General features: G+C 53.1%; 5 protein-coding genes and 1 non-coding gene across 6 annotated transcripts; 2 read left to right on the top strand and 4 right to left on the bottom strand.

The window, feature by feature from the left end:
- Positions 1-134: 134 nt before the first annotated feature.
- On the bottom strand, positions 135-1,655 carry COL26b_003156 (uncharacterized protein; the record flags this gene model as incomplete). Its single annotated transcript, XM_053176059.1, has 3 exons — positions 135-954; positions 1,006-1,238; positions 1,290-1,655. The coding sequence occupies 3 exons, from the start codon at positions 1,653-1,655 to the stop codon at positions 135-137; spliced, it is 1,419 nt and encodes a 472-aa protein (XP_053039959.1).
- Positions 1,656-6,446: 4,791 nt separating this feature from the next.
- COL26b_003157 (uncharacterized protein) lies at positions 6,447-7,282 on the bottom strand (the record flags this gene model as incomplete). The annotated part of the gene is made up of 3 exons (XM_053176060.1): positions 6,447-6,896; positions 6,953-7,100; positions 7,155-7,282. 3 exons carry the CDS (start codon positions 7,280-7,282, stop codon positions 6,447-6,449), a joined length of 726 nt encoding a protein of 241 aa, XP_053039960.1.
- A 5,701-nt stretch (positions 7,283-12,983) lies between these two features.
- COL26b_003158 lies at positions 12,984-13,055 on the top strand. The gene has a single exon. It is a non-coding gene; the product is annotated as a tRNA-Met (tRNA).
- Positions 13,056-13,341: 286 nt separating this feature from the next.
- COL26b_003159 (uncharacterized protein) lies at positions 13,342-15,847 on the bottom strand (the record flags this gene model as incomplete). The annotated part of the gene is made up of 3 exons (XM_053176061.1): positions 13,342-15,566; positions 15,659-15,743; positions 15,770-15,847. The coding sequence occupies 3 exons, from the start codon at positions 15,845-15,847 to the stop codon at positions 13,342-13,344; spliced, it is 2,388 nt and encodes a 795-aa protein (XP_053039961.1).
- Positions 15,848-16,693: 846 nt separating this feature from the next.
- COL26b_003160 (uncharacterized protein) lies at positions 16,694-17,492 on the top strand (the record flags this gene model as incomplete). Its single annotated transcript, XM_053176062.1, has 6 exons — positions 16,694-16,713; positions 16,773-16,844; positions 17,012-17,055; positions 17,122-17,136; positions 17,187-17,255; positions 17,320-17,492. 6 exons carry the CDS (start codon positions 16,694-16,696, stop codon positions 17,490-17,492), a joined length of 393 nt encoding a protein of 130 aa, XP_053039962.1.
- Positions 17,493-18,737: 1,245 nt separating this feature from the next.
- On the bottom strand, positions 18,738-19,535 carry COL26b_003161 (uncharacterized protein; the record flags this gene model as incomplete). The annotated part of the gene is made up of 1 exon (XM_053176063.1): positions 18,738-19,535. The coding sequence occupies one exon, from the start codon at positions 19,533-19,535 to the stop codon at positions 18,738-18,740; it is 798 nt and encodes a 265-aa protein (XP_053039963.1).
- Positions 19,536-19,702: the final 167 nt, after the last annotated feature.

Consider the following 19,702-nt stretch of genomic DNA (forward strand, 5'->3'; position numbering starts at 1 on the left):
GAGACGTCGAGGTCGATGAGTAGCAGCATAAGGACGGCGCTGCGTCATATCGGCAAGCAAAAGACTTTGAAGAGAAGAACGAGCTGCTGCTGGCTGGCGCGAAGCGAATAGATGCCACCGAGGTCAAGTGACAATCAGTACAGGAAAGTGGCTGCGACGAACGCAATGATGAGGCCGGCGATGGCCCCACCACCTTGTCTGACGCCTTCGTTCTCCTTGGAGGTGGTCGCGGGGGCCGCCTCTTCAGTCGTGGAAGCGGCGGTGGGCTCAAGGGTGGTCATCTTGGTGTCTTTGGAAGACGTAGTGGTCGTGTCCGTGTCGTTCTCGTGGAACATACCAGGGATAACAGTGGGAGTCGGGGTTGCCGAGGCAGACGACGCAGAGCTGGACTCCTTGGCGCTAGAGCTGCTCGAAGTCGGGGCAGCAGAAGAAGACGGCGTCGGTGTCGGGGTCGGGGTCGGAGTAGGAGTGGGGGTAGGAGTGGGAGTCGGCGAGGGCGTGGACTTGGCGACCTTGATCTCGACCTTGTCGTCCTTCTTGTCATCCTTCTTGTCGTCGGAGGAGGAGTCATCGCCGCCAGAACCATCAAGGGGGAAGACAATGATGCGAGCCTTCTGGCCCTTGGGAACGGTGGCAACGCAGTAGTTGGCATTGCCAGCGCCGGTGCCGACCTGGTTGCTGGTAACCGTGCCAATGGCGTTGGAAGAGGGATCAATGGCGCAAGGAACGCCGTTGCAGCCACCATCGGGGCACTCAATCTTGACGCCGTAGGTAGGCTTCGTGTTCTTCAACGAGGAGCCCTCCCAGATGGGGTTGTAGCCGAGAGTAACGAAAGTACGGCCCTGGCTGTCCATGTTGGCACCGGCAACGTAAGCAGCCCAGTTACCAACTGCCTTGGACTCATCACCCCAAATGCAGCCCTCATCGGTGACACCGGGAGGGTTGATGTAGTAGCTATTACAGTTAGTAAAGAGACTCTTTTCGCGACAATCAAAGGTCACTTACTGAGCAGCGGTACTGCACCAGTAGCTGGGGTCGGGAACAGCCAGAGTGATAGACTTGTCAATGACGCTGGGGATAAGCATGGCCTCGTTACCAGGCAGGACGGTCTGGCAGAAGGACAAGGTCTTGCCGCACTTGTTGTAGACCTCAACACTGCCGGCGCCTTCAACGCAGTAAGGAGCGTCCTTGATCGGCTTGGTGGCCTTTCCATCGGAACCGCAGTAAAGACCGCCGTTCTGTGTTGGTCAGCGACTGGAACTTAGTAAGAATACCCGAGACAGTCTCACCATGGAGGAAGGGTAAGTGTAGGACGACTTCGGGTCCCATTGTGCCATGACCATGCCAGGCTTGCAAGCGATAGGGCAGTAGGATCCTTCGGTGCAGACTTGGTCGGGACTCATGGCAAAGCCATTGTTCTGAGCGCCGGGAACCTTGACCAAGCTAGAGTCGCTGGGAAGGCTGCAGATGGCCTTGCCGTCGGAGGTCCTCTTGATGACTTCCCTCTCAACAAGCTGCTCGACGTTTTCAGCAGGGCTAACGGCGGGCCGCGCCTTGTGAAGATGGCGATGGGAAGAGTCGTGGGCGATGGCCGGCTGAGCGGACAGCAACACAATGGCCGAGCCAACGGCGGCCTGAATCGTAGTGAGCTTCATCTCGGAAGCGGGGTCTCGTCGCGAGTTGTCGTGAAGTCCTCCAACAATTCAAAGAGCCAAGTCTCGGTCCAGCAGGGCGTGCGTCGCGTGAAGTTGTGAATAGCAGCGGTCTCTTGAGTAGTTGTCCGGACTCAATGCTATAACATGGAGGCAAGGCGTAGTGAGCAGCGGCGGCGCGCGCGTGTTGATTCGGTAACGAGCGTGAGTCGGAAGAAAGCGAAAAGGTTCAAGCGAATGTCGGTGAAAAGAGCGGAACGTCTCAAAACGGAGACTGGGCAAGGCGTAAGGATGCGGTGCAAGGACAAGAGAAGGGAAGAGGAGAACTCGCGAGGGTGGAGGTGGCAGGATGGGCCGACGATGAAATGAACGAGCAACAATCATCTGGGGCGGGAATCGTGCTCGAGTGTGCCCAGGGCGATTGGTGCGTTGCAGCAGGCCGTTGACAGGCATTTGCGAAAAGCCAGTCCAAAGATCCTTGCGCGATCTGCCCCCTGTTGGCCGCAAGAGGAGAGAGGGCTGCGAGAGAGCCACTGGTTTGACCAGGGCATTGAGGGGCGCGCCCAAGGATTCCGGCTGGTCATGGCGACATTGGGCGGTGGTGTCGGCCGGGGTGAGGCAGAGGCTTGCACTGGCTTGGCCGACGATGGACGGACTGGAGCGGACTGGGCCTTGCGATGTTCAAGGATGCGAGGCCCGGGGGGAAATGAAAACGACGGGGGTGCTGAAGTTTGGGTGCACTCGCCAATCAGACTCGGCCGTCATCTCGGCAAAGCTTGACTTGTTCAGCGCAGGAGCCAATGGGAGGCAGCGCGCGAATAAGACGCCTGGGGCCAAACGAAATGAGAAGCACAGGCCCAGCCCAACGGGGAGGCTGACGGTTGGTCGGTTCTTAGTGTTGACCTCCACCGTTGCCCAGTTCCTGCATAAGTGCTGCATTTCCACACATTACCTGTGAGGTCATGCATAAATTGACGCAGGTACCGCTTCTCATTGGCCAAGCACCTCCCACTGGTGTCGCGGTTGCCCTTGCCGTTGGAAAATGGCTGACCGCGGCGCCCATTGAGTTTGACCAGCGCGACACTGACAACTCCAGACCCGACAGCAGGCGCACACACACGACCAGGGGGCAGGAGGCGCCGGCTGGTCGACCGGCGAGGGGACGTTTCCACATTGGGCAATCCTCCAGATGAGCCTCTCCGCGCCGTCCTCGATCGAGAGAGAAAGCGTGCAGACGAGTGACAAATTGGCAGTCGCCCATTCAAAGAGTTGATGAGAAGCGCCGGTCGCAATGTCACACGCGAACCTGTCATCCAATCTTATCCATCAAGCTTAATTCCACGTGCGACTTGAGCAAACAATCTCGCAGTCGACTCGGCCGACAGGCTCAGCTTTGCCGCTTTTCGACGAAATTTTCTCTCCCCTGAGCACCGCGACCCAGACTACAGACTCCCACACTCCGTCCCGTTGTCGCTGCGACCTCCTGAATTGACCACCAAAACACACGATAGTGCGACGAATGGGTCGCCTCCCTCGCAGGGTTGCATGAATCTCGCACTCTTCTCCTGGACCGAATTTCTCGCCGTGCTGGAATGCAAAAGTGCGGAATGCGGAGCAACGCCTTCTTCAACACCGACGCCATGATCCAGCGGTCTTGCCTTCTCCTTCTGGAAGCGCAGCTCACGATATCTGGAACAGGCCCCACCATGCCGAGGCCCAAACGACGCCTCCTCCCCTTCCGTGGACCGATTCTCCTATCAAGATTCAAGCCCCCAACAGCCAAAGCCAACGCCTAACTTCCTTACTCCAACGTCGAGTCGGCCCTGCACCGCTCGCCTCCAGGCTTGAACCACAGACCGAAACGCTCTTACCCTTTTCAACTTCGCCTGCGGCTTGCCTCCTTAACTATCCGGGTTCCCCCTCAAAATCCTCGGGCTTGCTTCCCTTCGCGAGAGCCTTGTCGAGCACAACTGCACATCTTCGCAAGGGCGTTCCGACCATCCTGGCAAGTGGACATGTTGCATGAGCCTCATGTCCCAGGACCCTCAACTGGTGAGAACCCACGTGCCGTTTGCCCAGGAAAGCGACCGAGCTTTCTTTCTCTCCGACGATTCTCCAGCCCCGGTCTCGTTGACTCGGGCAAGGTGAACGAGCCAACGCCGGAGCAACTGTCAGCCAGCAAGCGGATGCGATCTATCATCTTTGCTGGCCGTGCGAGAGATCCGGGGTGCCAGATGCCACCATCGCCAGAGCAGGAAATTGCGCTCCAGCGAGCTGTGCCCGAGTCGGCCTAGCCAAACCTCCACGCCAGACCCTGTAGACGCGCCCGCGATTAGAATCTCCCGTGCTCGCATACAGTCCTCCAGGGAAATATTTGGCCTGTCGGTACTGAAACAATCCTGGCGTATCCCTGTAGGTGACTTCGAAGGGCGTTTTTTTTACTTAGAAAAATGAAATTTAACGCTATAAATACGTTTTAAATTTCTTTCTATAGAGAATTAGTATATCTCTATTTTTGTGTTTTTTTACGTTTCGAAAAACGTTGAAATTTGAGGGAAGTACAGGGTTTAGAAAGATCGATTATTTGTATACAAAACTCCTAAGAAGGTACTTACAGGGGAATTATTCCCCCGGTAGACTGTACTCAAATCGTGGGCATCGTCTGTGTAGCTGTCCCAGTCTCCAGATTGCGACATGCCAATGGTTGGCGTTCCAGAGTCGACGTCCTCAACGGTCTTCTGTTCGACTGGAAGGATTTTCCAATAGCCCGGACAAGGCTGACAGCGCAATTACTGATGGATGATCATTTGCAGTTTCTGATGACAACCCTTGAGGCGCTAGGTCTTCCGAAGGGCCGCGAACAGGCTAGGTCACGCCATGCCCGCCTTAATCCTCGCTCTCTTAAATGAGACTGGGGCATCGCGTCCCCGCGCCAAGCACCAACTGATCAGTCTTGATTTGACATACTTTGTGACGTAGAGAATATCTCTGAGCTTGCGGTCATCGTACGGCCAACAACGCTTGTCACCTAGATGCTGTAGTTTCGGCTCCGTGTAGATAATGGATAACTTCAGCTTCGCTAAGGGTCCGCTGGATGGAAGGAGGCTCATCTGGCACCTGAGGCCTTCGATCAAGGTCTGCATCTAGGTGAACTTCTCCAAGCTGCCATGTACTGTGGATTCATGAAAGCATCTTCACGGTAATTGTGACAAAATCTAGGAAACGTTGCGAGGAGACTGTTGAGCATCGGGCTGCCGTCCCTGTCCACGATATTGGCGCAGAAGACCAAGTGAATACTGCTAGCAACAGACGCCGCTAGGCCACACATTCATTTCCTGCCGCTGGAACGACCTTGGCATGCGTCATTGTGGCTTCGCTACATCCCATTCACGATGAGCGTCCACCCATGCATACACGTTCAGTACCGGCCTTCCATGGCCTTGGTGGCTTGTGTCATTCTATCAGATTCGAGAGGTAAGCAGAAACACTGTGATGACCAAGTCAGGTTAGTGCTGTTTCCCTCGAGGGAAACCTGGAGAGACCGGGCAAAACACACTTGCATCCATTTGCGCGTGGAGAAGCCGACCATTCAAGGGATACATACTAGAGAATTGTTGGGACGGCATCTCTGGCAGAAGGCAGGAACGCTACCGAAGAGATTGGACGTGTGGAGCCTGGTTGAACACAAGCTTTCTGTGTCTTGAGTTGCTAATCTCGTGTTGAGCATGTGCGATTTCTTTTCTTGAGGCTTCATCTCTATTCATCGACTATTCTTCTGGGGACAAGTTGTGTAATAGCAACTAGGTTTGAGATCCGGGGGCCGCGATGTTTGCTTCTGCTCCATCGACATTATCACCTATGACCCAATGAGAGCGTCTTGTTGTTAGATCACGTTGCTTCTCGTTCATCTGGTGGCACGCGGAGACCCATTCTGGACCAGCCGAGGAATGCGTCTGACTTACATGACGGGAACCACGAAGCTATGGAGACTTTTGGTCCCTCTTCTCCTCCTGGCCTTATCTGAGAGGCATTAGCTTTTTCGAGAAGAACGCAGTTTTCATTATGCAATATCAAAGCGAAAGCACTGGTGCTCAGACTTTGATTCATGCACAGTACACAGCAATGAATTTGCCTGTTGCCTTTTGTTACCGGGGCTCCAACTTTGTAAGTCAAGTAAGCTTTAGGTCATAAGTAGAGACCGTCTATTTTCCCTGTGCTGAAGAAACTGTATATCCTGTGTTTTGGGTTCCTCCGACTGAGGATGGTAGGAGTAAAGCGGATAGAATTAACAATAGCGACGGACGATAATAACGGACGATGACGATAACGACGACGACGACGACGACGACGACGACATCAATACTTGCTCTATATAGTACATATGAACCCGGAGGAAAAGTAGTCGCCCCAGCACAGGAAAATTAGGCAGTCTCTATAAGTAACACAAGGCTGGAAAGGGTGTTGGGAACAAGGACAGAGGCCGCAGTGTTAGAGGCGGCAACAGCAATCACAGAAGCCACAGCTGTGGCAGTATTCACAAAAGAGATGGTATGTTTCTTAAAGATTTCCAAACGTCATGCATGTGATTTTTCAAAGTATTCAAACAAAGAACAAAACCAGTAAAGATGACCCAATGCCAAGAACGCCTGCCCAATGCTCACGACCCAAGCCAAATCAGATGCGCTCCCGCCCAATGCCATCATGAAGTATGCCATGCATGCCCCTCGCTATGCCCTCACAATCCCAATCCCGTTTGTAGCAAGTTATATACATCCCACGTCCCACGTCACCCCCTTAAATCTCACGCTTCTTGATGTTGCACTTCTTCAAGCACGCATCGACACCAAGGGCGATGCTGGCAGGAATGGCAGCGCGGACCATCTCGATATCCTCGCCGTCGATGCTCTGGCCGAACGTAGCAGCGATGAGATCGTCGCTAAAGGCAAAGGTCTCGTCGGCGATCTGGCCGGTGCCAAAGTCCTCCGAGGTGAAGCTGGCGACGAAGATGGCGTCGGTGCAGTCCGGGTTGAACTGGCTGTGGACGGAGCCCTGGTAGAAGGGGGTCATCATGTAGGGGCTGAGCTCGGTGCGGATGATGCGGCGGGTCTTGCCGTCGGCCGCGAGGACGCCGTTCTCGGGCGCCATCTCTGTGATGAGACGGCCCTCGGTGACGATCTGGAGCTCGACGGATCGGGGGTGGACGTGGAGGGTGTTCATGCCGCAGGGCTTGACTCGTCCGACGGCCTTTTGGGGTCGTTAGCTTTGTTGTTTGGTAATCTGGGGGTGTCATGGGAACTTACCATGCCGGCTCCGGTGCTGACGAGGGCGGGGAATGTCTTGCGGTTGGCAGCGACGAGCTCACCACCCTTTCCGGGGTTGGCTTGCTTCTGGTTGAAGTCGAAGACGAACTGCTTGTCATCAGGGAGGAGCTTAAAGCGGTCGGCAGCGCTGTTCTCATTAGTTTTATACTCAAGCCTGATGTTGTTTTTATTGTAAACTCACGTATCAGCGAGGAATAGCTGTTGCGTCAAGCTCAAAGCCGGAGTAGTATCGCGAGTGCTGATAGGTCCGGCAAGAGCGGAAGAGGCGAAAGCCAGGAAGGCGGCGGCGGCGGTCTGAGTGAAGAGCATCTTGATTACTGTGTATGTTGGATGACTTGGTATTAGGTTGGTGTAAAGCTGAGATGACAGACTCTAGGAAACAAGGAACTCGAGCAGGTAGGAAACTGTGAAGATGTGGATGCGAGATGAGATGTAAGAGAAGGTATCATGAACACGGGAGATGACACTTTGTTATATACTGTGATGCTCGCCTGCTTGAATGCGGATTCAGGAACAGGCTGCCATGTATTCTTAGTGGATGTACTCTATTTTGGACCCAAATCATCCATCGTCAACAAGGTCCCGGCCTCCCAAGCATGGCTGGGGGACGGAGTTAGCAACGGCAACGAACGCACCCGACCGCCATCTCACCATACAGCGGGCAGTGAGCAAGACGTGGGAATGTGCCAACATGGCACGCGTCTTTGGCACGCGGCGTAGCTACCCAGTTCCTCCCGGGAGTGGTGTACTCCGACGAGATGGAAGCCTTGCTGGAGCCGGTCTACCCGTCAGCGCTAGGCTGGAGTCATTGGTCTTGCTCTTTACAAAAGTCGAAATCCTGCAGAAAACCATAGGGCCGGCCAGGCTGTCTCTGCGCGGATTGGTCAGTCGACGGATGAAGTCCCGAGACTACGGGCCTTGACCACTTTGCGTATGGAGGGCTTGGGGGAGGAGGAGTAAACTTTCTTAGAACAGAAGGTGGGCTGGGGTGCGCCCGTTTTCTGATTGGCTCTTTGGTCGCCCGGAGAGCGTCAATCCGGGCATCCAGAGGCTGTGTTGGGCCTCTGCAGGGCCAATGCAAGCCCACGGCACACCACCTTCAGCGCGCTTGTTTTTTCCATTGCCGCCTAAAAATAAAACAAGCGACGGGAGAGCAGCCGTTTGTTCGTCCCAACTTTCATCCTCTTTGACAAACGAAACAAAAAAGCTTGGCATTGTCCGGTCGAGAATAATTCCATCCGCATGGGAGGATCGCCAGGCCCTGGCCCGCGACCCGGCCAACCTCCATTCATGATCGTCAACGCCTCGCGGATCAGTGACATTCCGGGGTCCCACGTCTACGGCCACGTGGTGGTACATGGAAACTGTTTCTTCTATATTCTTCGTCGCCAATTTCTAGGATCATGGCACAGCAGGCGTGTTCGGCGCCTATCGGGCTCGGCGGCCGTTGTTGGGGTATTGCAGCTTGGCATGTTCACGTAGACTATTTGTCATATTCGATGCTTCCGAAGATGCGGTCTGATTTCTCTGCTTGTTTTCACCAGATCTTCCAAGCACATCAACCGTGAGCCCTATAGCAACTTTACCATGCCTAGTCGAGATCTCTAGGGCTGTAGTTGAAGTCCATCGGCAAGTAGGTCATTCACCAAGGGGTGTCTTAAGTCCTTGCGAACCTGGCTACTCGTATGTCCGGTGATGACGTGAGGTCAAGTCATTGTAGGACAATTTATCAACGACATTCCCCGATGCAGCATGTCCATTTCTTCCTCATTGATACTGACAAACCAGATCGCAGACTAGTCAATAAGGATCACGGCTACTGTCCAGTCCGACGGCGCTAGAATCTGACACTTCGGTGCTGGGTCTTGTTCACCATCACACCGTCACACAACCCGCCTCTCACCGGGCTGCACAAGTTCTTCCGCACAGGCATGAGTACAGGGCAGGATTACCGACTGAAGTCCCGCCTTTCACACATGCAAGCTGATGGATTATTCTGCAGCTAGCGGACTTTCATCCCACACGACTGGGCCTACTCAAGACAAAGCCCGGTAGTCCCGGACATAACATTGACGAGAACATATACGATCGATTCCTCTTGTGTTCTTAGCTGGTATACCGGAAACTCTCGATGCTTCAGGCTGATTCTGATTCCATCTCCAGTCACGCCTCATCAGCTGTGATCTTGACTTCGATATGTCACAAGAACCAAACGCAAACAGTCTGTCGCATACAGCATCTACTCCTATAGCTGCCTAGCTCCTCTGGCGTTCTGTTCAGTGGCCTTACGGTGAAGATGCGATGTGGAGTTATAGTAGTAGCAACACCAATATCACCCCGTCCGGCCTGACCAAGTCCGATTTCGACCTGGAAATTTCCCATATGGCGCAAAAGCGCAGAAGCCTAGAGGCCTCTTTCCACAAGATTTTGTACATTGTGTTCAGATACTTATCTAGGAACATCCACGCAAGATGAAGGAGTCAGCATTGGCCGATCTGATCTGTAAAGAAGGGCGACGCGAGAAAAGGCCAGGGCCTAGATTGACCTCTCCTTTATACTTATCACACATAAAGGCGACCTTCCTTCGGAGGACGGGGGTTGTCCAGGACAGTGCCAAAACTGAGATGGCCTACTCCCTCCGTTTCCCGGCACCCTTCCGGCTGGTCGTGCCAGTTTTTGGGCATCTCGACCTCGCCCCACTTGAGCGGGAAGTATATCATTGTTTTCGGCGTGCCTGCCCCCTTTACACCTTCGACACCCTCGCCTGTGGTTGAGACAAGCTCTTTAAGCTCAGTATCTTGTGTGGTATTCTCTTCGTTTGAGTGCGTGGGAACTTGAGATAGCGGGGAGACTCGACAGGCAGCTGCAATCGCCATCGAATTAGAGCCAACGACTGGCATCTGCCCTGGCAGCTTCTGTCTCGAAAGAATCGTTGGACAGATCATCATCGTTATACTGATGAGGAACAACGCCAGTGTGTGCGCTCTCGAGCTACCGAGGGTTATTGCAGCGTCATCCGGAAGACTTTCAGGATCGGTTGTGTAGTCTGAAGGGCCTAGAACATAATATGCTATCATTGACACGTTAGACCAAATTTGTACAACTAACTTCGCTGGGGGGTTGCTTACTCCCCTGTGACACTACTGTGAAGAGCGCATTTGAAAGCAACCAATGCACCAAGACACTGCAGACTATCAAAGGAATGCTGAGTTTGTATGGCAGTTGAAGACGGAATGTGGACGTTTGCTGGCCTCTTTAGAAGGTTAGACACTTAAGGTATCTATAGGGTTCATTTTGCAGACTTACTTGGGTTTCGTGACTCGCAGCGGAGAATACTTGATTGAGAACTGACTCCACTCCCACCCCATCTCCATTTGGGTGATCAATGACTTGATCGCATAGTAGCAAGAGGAAAGATACAGTTGCGGGATGTTGGCCACTATAATAGTGAGGAAATGGATAGATCCACGACCTATAGGGGCCATAACTTTAGCATTCTCCGTGTTATTCCACTTTCTAGATAAGGTAAGCAATTATTTTCGTCGTTAAGGTATCCTTAGGGGACTGGTCAACCAGCGTTAATACTCACGATATATCTATATTAAACTGTCCCACAACGATGAAAAGTAACACAATAAACCCCGGAATGAATAGGCAATAGGCTTTGACCCAAGCTCCTGTGGAAACAGTTGGGGACCTATGATGCTGTCTTCTGAACCATTTGCGAGGTCCCAATGGCTCATAGATGGTGCCGTCTCTTTCTCTGTCCTGGACGATATTGTGAGTCATTAGACCTGACACGAATTTCGGCCGGGGTTCAATGGAGATGAACGATGCCACAGCATCGCCCAGGGTGACGAGCGGTTCCTCGTTGCCGAGAACCAACATTACAACGATACAGGTGGATATTTTAACGAGAATCGAGACAACAACAACGAGAAGCAGTGGCTTGGCGAGGGCAATGCTGCACATGTTGTCTCTCGGCTCCGCTCGGCAGTGATCCAGCTCGAAGTCACCCGAATTGAAACCCAGCATGAAGTCGTTCTTAACGGAAGAGTACAGTGTTTCGTTCCAATTCGATTCGTTATGGTGCGCTGGGAACCAAGCCGAAAGTTTGAGAAATGTTCGACTGTCACCCTCCGGTTTGCTCCACTGGAAAAATATGTCACAGTTGGTGCTGCAGCTGGCATAACCGTTTTGCGACAGGGTACCTCTCATGTTGCATTGCGAACTGAACCATAGGTTGTTCGACTCGTCTCGAGGCACTATGGGTTGCCACACTTCCCCGCCACTGGCCGAAAGATTCCAGAGTTCGGATCTTTTCCACCCAGAACCCTTCAGAACTATGACAAGGTTGCGATAGTTGTTCAACCCGGTACATGTCGATTGACCAAAGAGTCCTTGGCAGTCTGTCAATCCGAGCTTATCCCAGTTCGAAACTTGAGTGGCCGCTTCCGACATATTGGCTGTTTGCTTTGAAAAATTGTTGGTGGCGAGATCTTGAAAACTTGGCAGGAGAGAGGTGTCGCCAAAATCATCCTCGAATGTACGTTTCCAGCCAGTATCGTTGTTGTTGCCTTCGCGATAGAGTTCGCTGGTGATCATGCTTACGCCCGGGAGAAAGTAAGAGCCACCATCGGCGAAGGCCTCGGTCGCGATAGTTGCATGGAAATCTCCCATACGTTTGTCGATCTTGAACAAAGAACTGTTAAAGATCATATGAATAGGAACCGAAGTCAACAGTAAGCTCAGGCACGCGAGCCGTTTGAAGCGTGAAAGAATGAAAGCATTTCGCCAAGACGGCACGCCAATATCGACCCATCTACCCTGAGCGTGAGCAGCATCGACCTCCGATCTAGTTGGTGCGTTTAGAACTTGCATGAAGAAGTTTGAGGATGCAAGCATAACACTCGAGAAAATGTTGATCAGCAAGTGCAGCATTGTATTGGTGACGGTCGTCCTTCCACAGCCCGCTGTGAAGAATCGCCAAGATTGCATGAAACTGTCGGTTTTTGCGATCGAGATCAGAAGAATACTTAAGAGGAAGAGCATCGTGAACGTAAGTATTCCGATATTGAGAAGTGCCATCCTACGCCAACCGGAGGGGAGCCATTTCGAATGTGTCGAAGCTCGGTTCCGTGCGATGAACAGCTTTATGGAAGCTTCAGAAGAAAAACTCTCCGGAAAAGGAGATCGAAGAGGAACGAATCTATCTCTGAGAGCAAAAAAGCCTCCAAGTATTTTGGCGGCGCGATCGAACGGCTTCATGTTTGTATCAACTGAGGCTGCTGATTTTCCAACACAACCACGCAAAAACACGCAAGGTGAGGAGGCAGCTTCTTTAATACGTGTTTCCCGTCACAGCCTGATCCGATGCTGCGCCACGTACGAGATGCTCAGCCAAGCCTACTTACACCTGTCTTGTCTCATAACAGACTGCTGAGAGCCAGCCTGATTTTCCTTCCGCCCGAATAGGAAGCTGAGAGATGAGGGACATGGAAAGTCGACTGCATGTCAGCATCGTTGGCCAATCATGCATTTCTCCAATATAGTCTATACGAGGTGTGCGACGTGCAAGAATGTGGCATTGCTGCTGCAAACACTATATCTATGATTAATGCTCAGTCACCCCTATTTTTTAGAGAATCTAGCTGTCTGACTAGCTCGCTCTCATATTACTGAATTGATATGTGATGATAACAGCGAGAAGGCATTTTAAGCCGACTAACTACCTTAGTTATATTTTAAGGCTGAACATACAGCCGTGATGAAAAACTGTCAAATCACAAGTCTGAGAAATAAGATAAGCATTAATAAAGTTTATAATTAATATCTAATCTTATGATTTAAACTAGAGTAAATACTACTTGCGTATAATAGTTTCTGTTGAGTAAAGTTTGAGTTGCATGGATTAGACGTTGTCGAAGAGAGGTCACTTATACGTGTTCACACCCAGTCCCAGCTAAGCCTACCTATGTGTTGAAACGGGGAAGGCTATCAACACAGTGCAAGCACGATAGCTCAGGGGTAGAGCGCTGGGCTCATAACCCAGAGGTCCCTGGATCGAAACCAGGTCGTGCTATATTTGATTTGTATTTCTAATTAGGTTCCCACGTTGTTGTTTTTGCTCATTTAACTACTTTAGAACGATATTCGGCTTACGGAAATTCAAAGCCTCTCATAACCTGGCTTAGTTATCTTCCCTTGACTCAAGATATCCGCTGGCAACTGTTTCCTTGGGAATATCCACAGTACATGTTCAATGTCCATTCGATTAATGAGTTGGATATGTTTGAAAATTTCTCTTCACAATTACCGTGTATCGGTACCTCGCTTTTGGATTATATCGTACATCGCGCCTCTTATCTTTATAAGGCCTTCTCTCTAGAGCCCACGACGCGATCGAAGCTATCAAACGCCATGGTCATCGAGTGCCGTCCGCCAGTCTTGCCTCTCAAATGCTCATCAAAGTTGAGGACCTCCTTGAACGGCACCTTAGCCACGATCTCCACCGTCCTGGTCATGGACTTCTTGCCCCTCAGGGATGCGACACTGTCGTAAGGGTCCGGGGGAGCATATATTCTGCTGACATCAATCGTTGAACTCGACTCGGCAGACTTGTCATTGATCTCCAACACATGGCCTCCCGCGCCAGAGCTGATGTCGTGCTGCACCATGCCCGCCGCGGCCTCGGGACAGCTGATGTGCACCAGCATGACAGGCTCCATAACACCAACCACCTGGCGCGTGGTGTGGGCTTCGCGGAGGGCTTCGCGAACAGCACGGCTTGCGGCGCCTGTGAAGTGTCCTCCTGATGGGTTCTCAACCTCGGTGGCATCGACGTTAATTGTGATGTGGCAGCCCTGTACAGGTGAACCGCGGCGCGGACCACGTGCGAGTGCGGCGACTACTCCGTTGATTAGCTGTTGACGGGCTTCTTCAGGGTCAAAGCTGGGGAAATAGCCCTCTTCGGGTAAGTCGATGATGACATGGATCATATTGCCATCGCGCTCGACAGTTGGTTCAAGGGCGGCCTGCCGGTGGTGCTCCTCAAGCGGCTCAAGGGTCGCGCTGCATGACACCCTGCCAGACTTGCTCGCGACCACTCTGTCATATGTGACGTGGTGAGGTCCGATCGGGGCAGTGATGCACTCCTTGTAGTCGACCTCAATGGGGCCGAAATCGGCTTGGACCTTGGGGTTTTGCTTAAGGTTGTGGACCGCGATATCAAGGTGGAGCTTGCCCATGCCCTGGAGGATGAACTGCTCAGTCTTCTCGTCGCGCGTCCATCTGAGACTGGGGTCTTCTCGGGATGCGTTGTCTAGGGCAATCTCAAGCTCCTTGGCGGCAGTCATGCCTTGAGGATCGATGGCAAGGAAGGCAACCGCTGGGGGGATCTCGGGCGGTCTTATGTGAACATGCTTCAGACTATCTGGAACTTGCTTGTTGCCGACAGATGCGAGAAGAGTGTCGCCCGTGCGAGCCTTCTTCAGCCCCTTGATGGCACCAATTTGGCCCGTTGCCAGATGCTGCACGTCTTCGGTCTTCTCCGCAGATATTTGTACCAGACCGAAAGGCTTCTCCGACTGCTGGATGTGGGTGTTCCAGGTAGACGAGTTCCGGTGAAGATCGCCGTGGTAAACGCGGACGAAGCTCAGAGTTCCTTCCTTGGGATGGTGGAAGACCTTGAAGACAGACGCTACAGCAGCAACCTGGCCGTGGCTGGCCTTCTTGTTATGCTTGTTAGTGTTATCAAGAAGCTTCTGGAGCTCTTGTTTGTTGGCCCCCACGCGAACCTCGAGCTCTGGACGTTCGTCTGGACTAGGCAGGTAGTCGACGATGGCGTCCATCAGAGGCTCGACGCCAATGTGTCGGAAACTGGCACCCGCCAGGACGGGGATGGCGTTTCCGTCGCCGCTGCGAATGACGTTGCGGACAGCCTCTTTGAGCATTTCACTGGTGATCTTGGTGGGATCGTCAACGAAGAGATCCATAATGGCCTCGTCCCACTCGGCGACTCCTTCGATCAGTTTTTCGCGAGCCGTCTCGATCTCCGCAAGAAGAGGGTTGCCCGAAAGCACCTCCTGAAGCTCGGCGAATTCGTACTTTGTCTTTTGCTTTTCGGCCTTCCACCTGTATCCGACGCGGTTGATGATATCGACAACGCCGACGAATTGGTCGCCCTCCCACCATGGTATCTGACATACTAGTGGCCATCCGCCGAGACGAGAACCAATCTCAAGCACCGACTTGCGGAATGATGCGCCGTCTCGGTCCAGTTTGTTGACGAAGACGATCCGCGGGATCTTGTGCTCATGCGCAGAAGCCCACACTCTCTCTGTGTGGGCCTCCACACCCTTCACAGAGTCAATGATGCACACTGCACCATCAAGAACAGGAAGACACCTGTCGACTTCGAATCGGAAGTCCTGATGACCGGGGGTATCGATGAGGTTGATAGTCTTGGGAGGCTTTCCAGGCTGGCAGTCTTCTGGTAGAGGCCAGTTGAAAGTGATGGCTGCTGACTGAATCGTGATGCCCCTTTCTCTTTCCAAGTCAAGAAAGTCCGTTACGGTGTTTCCGGCATCGACATCTGGATCCTCTCATCAGCTCATGATCCTGCAGACTCTCACTGCCCATCCGCAACTCTCATCCACCAGAACGACCCCTCACAAAAGTTCTTACCTCCAACTCGACGAGTCACGCCGCTATAGTATAACATGCGCTCAGTAGTGGTCGTTTTACCCTTCAGGTCATCAGCAATCTCATCCTGCAAGCTGTGAATGGCGCACTCACAGCGTCAACATGAGCAATGATGCCAATGTTCCTAATATCCTTAATCGCAGAGTGATGCTTCGTCTGCACGGGAGGCATGTGTATCGACCTCCGGAAACTCAAGACACCGACATACAGAGCTCGCCCCGGCAGCCGGCCGAGGTGGCTCTGCCTAGGCACTGAAGCTCGGAGGGTTAACATGACGGGAACATCAAACAAAATTTGTTGTACAAATATTGGGAAAAAGAAAGTTCCAGTTGATTGCGCTCACATCGTAGTAAGCGAAAGAGCCAATGAGACCACCAATCCGTTGTCGAAAAGTCCTCAATATCAGACCATCAATCAAGTGGGAGCTGTTGAAGTGAAGCTCTCACCTTGCTTCGGCTGAGGTAATGAGCTTGCCTCTACACCAATTGACGTCGCGATTGTCGCTGAACCCCTGCTGGCCCCCAACTCAGGCAGGCGGTCGCAGAGATTTCAAGTGTCAGTGTCAAAAAACCCTGTGAGAGGCTGGTGGGTTAGCTTGGGTGTGGCTGGTGACATGCGCCTCCTGTTGGCACTGCTACGTGTTCGGGTTGTTTGGTGCAGCAGCACGGCAGCAGCTAACAAAGTACCGGGTACCTACCCCCGTCGCAGTATCCACAGCTGCACTCCTTGTATCTAATCTGCCAGGTTTGCCAGCTTCAGGAGCAAAGCACAACACACACTGGACACAAGTGCTGCACCTTGACTCGTCAGCCTCTTCTCCGGACGTCACACCTTTCGCACCCACCTTGCACATTTCCCACTCACACATCCCCATCCCCAGAGACCCGCGATATCCAGTTGCCTGGCGTCTCCGTCTCCATCCACGTCAGCTTCTTCTTCCCCTTCTTCTTCCTTTACAAATCCTTCTTCCGCCCATCAACTTTCCCGAAACCACCACCACCAAGCTAAATCGCCAACATGGAGCTCTCCGACGCCTTGTACGTGCCCCCCGGACACCCCATCGCATTGCAATGGACTAACATATCGCCCCCAACAGCCGCATCGTCAACCTTGTCACCGCGACCGTTATGGTCCTGGGTGGTATCGCCCAATTCTTCGACTTCTCCTTGTACGTGTCCTCGCCCTCAGCCGATCCCGTCGGACATCTCCTGTGCTTGCGCATCGCTGCCGCGAAGCTATCTCGCAGCGCGCGCGCACGGCTCCGCGCATCAAAAAATTCTGTGGACAAGGGGACGCAGTCCATGTTTGTACGACCCGACTAACAACCGCCTGTAGCCAGGGAATCATTGTTGGCGCCTACGTCATTATCTTCGGTCTCTGTAAGTTTGCGCCCTGCCGAGAAACCACAGTCGGATCGGGAACCAAAGCTAACCTCTTGGACACAGGCACCGCTCTTCTTGGTACTTGACCTTGTCTCCAGCTCCCAGAAGCCCGTCTAACCCAATTGCAGAGTTCCAGATTCCTCCCCAGGTGTCCCGCTACGCCTCCTTCCTCTTCTCCTTCATCGGCCGTGGAATCTGTAAGTTCAAGCCTGGCAGCCCTCCCCGATTTGGAGAACCTGCGATCCTGACGCTCGCTTCTAGTCTACATCTTCATCGGCTCCATCCTCATCAACAACGGCATCTTCAAGATCCTCGCCGGCTCCATCATCGGCATTATCGGCGTCGCCTACGCCGCCCTCGAGTTCGTCCCCCAGATCGAGCCGCCAGCCAACATGCGCGAGGCCGACGGCGGCTGGGGAGCAGAGCAGGTGTAAGCTAGCCGCCCCCCTTTACAACATACCAAAAAGCCCATCTCGGATGCGTTTCCCTCCCAAAGCTTCTTTGGGGCGGGAGGCACGGGTCAGAGATGGCTACGATGTGAACCGGATTTGCTGAGGATTTTTCGAATTGTCAAGATACTGAGAAGAGAGGGGAACGCGACCTTCGGCCTTGCGACAAAGCATGGGGAACAGAACCGAACCGAGAAGAGAGGCAGAGGGCAGATCCGACGAAGAAGGGAAACCACTGTAAAACCCAACAGAAAACCCCCTCTGGATGTCTGGCCCGCCGGGTCCGCTGTACATTGCGTGTATTCGGAAACTTGTAAAGCGCTACTGGTATGAGTTTGCGCATAGTGTGGGACTTGCGTCAGTGGTTGGGAAGATGTTGCGTCTGCTTTGCGGTGGGCGCAATTGTATGAATTTCACTTATTTCTTAGATGGTGTAAGGAGAACAAAGGAGGCCGGTAAAAGCAGGGTATTGTTTGGGATCCGTAGTGGCTAGTCTAACAGACCTGATTTTTTTGCCCTCGAAAACACAGAACCAACCTTGGATGTCCCAGACCCCTTTTTCTTGAACAACTCGACGTGCAAACTTGCTCGCTTTTTTTTACTTTTTGCGGCGGAAAACAGCAACGTACGCGGCATCTTGTCCAATAACAATTGCCATGCTTGAATTTTTCTCCATCGAGGCCGTCTGTCCCACTACCCTGGCCTAGTAGAGCCCATTACCAGTCGATGGTCCGATATCTAAACCATGGAAAAGCAGAAGAGACTATTCAAACTCCCCCCTTTTCTCTTGACAGAAGCATTTGCCCTTCATAGCTCGTCCAAATACAAAAGGACAAAAAACAAGGGATTTTTTGGTCGTCGTAATACGAAGAAACGCCGCCGCGTCGTGAGCCACGCCGGGACAGATAAGATGCAGTTTTGTTTTGAGCGCCAAGATGCGCAACATCACCCTCTCCCCTTTCCTGTAAAGGCCAGACCTGTCCGTTTTTGTTTTTCTCTCTCGTTTCGCCGGTGGTAAAAAAGGAGTAAGAAGAAGAAGAATGGAAGAAGCAAAGCAAAGCAAAATGACTCCGTTTGGACTTTCGCGCAAAAACCACAAGATTACCGCCCACCATCTCCCTGTTTCAAAAATTCACACAAGCAACTCCAAAGCCATGATGTGCGCGCACATGATAACCCCGTGCCGATATCCCGATCCCGTTTTTCGTGTGTATCGTTTGGAAGATTCGTTCAGTCGTTCAGTTCCGCAAGTTCCCGCTCCTTCGCAGCGAGCATCTCCCTCATCCGTTCCGCCTCCCTAGTCAGAGCGGCCCTCTTCTCGGCCCTTGCCCTCTCACTCTCTTGGTTGCCATAGCCCGGATGGCTTGTCTGGCTGCTGGGCCCCGGCGAGGGCAGGGGCGTCAGGCGAGTGTTGGAGTAGGACCCTGGACTCGGCGCCGAGCCGGCGGGAGACATTGCAGATCGGGCGTAGTGCTCAGCGGCGTCCTCGCCTCCGGAGTGGTAGGTAGGGCTCTCGTCCCCGTCGGTGGGGTTCAGGATCGACTTGATGGACGACAGCCGCTTCGAGGTGTCGGGGCCACCATCACCCGCCGGGTTTCCTTCAGCAGACAAGGACCGTTTGCGCGATGGAGGGAGAAACGACGCAGGCGACAGAGACGATTGACGTTCGCCAATTGCGGTCAGCGATGTGATCGGCGCAAGTCGGTTGTCGTCGTTCAGCGATCCAGGGTAGGGATGCGACGTCCGCGGCATCGATGATTGATAGGCTGCCAGGTCGGTCGCCGATGGCAGAGGGGACCCTTGCCTGTTGGGGCGCATCTGAGGATCTGGTAGCATAGCCAGGGGGCCCTCCTGGCGATGCCGAAAACCCAGATTGATAGACCCGTCCTCGTTCATCGTGCCTCTTTCCGGGCTGCCCTCAGGCGCCATGCTCTGCGTTTCTGATCCGTCGAGCATCTCTTCAGTCCACTCGCCGCCAAACGAAGAGGGAATCACTCGTTTCCTTCGCTTGATTGTCGACTTTTTCATGGTGACGGGCCGGTGGACTCCATGAAGTTTGTAGTAGAGACCTAATTATGTCAGCACATCGAGATCGAGATCTTCCCCAGATTTCGACGGCACATACCGCAAGCATTGCAAATCGTGTGCCCACTTTCATCACGTCGCCACAGGGGCGTGACGGTCGTGCTGCAATT

Source organism: Colletotrichum chrysophilum (genome assembly GCF_026319265.1).
Source record: "Colletotrichum chrysophilum strain AFK26 chromosome Unknown scaffold_17, whole genome shotgun sequence".
Classification (NCBI taxonomy): Eukaryota; Fungi; Ascomycota; class Sordariomycetes; order Glomerellales; family Glomerellaceae; genus Colletotrichum; species Colletotrichum chrysophilum.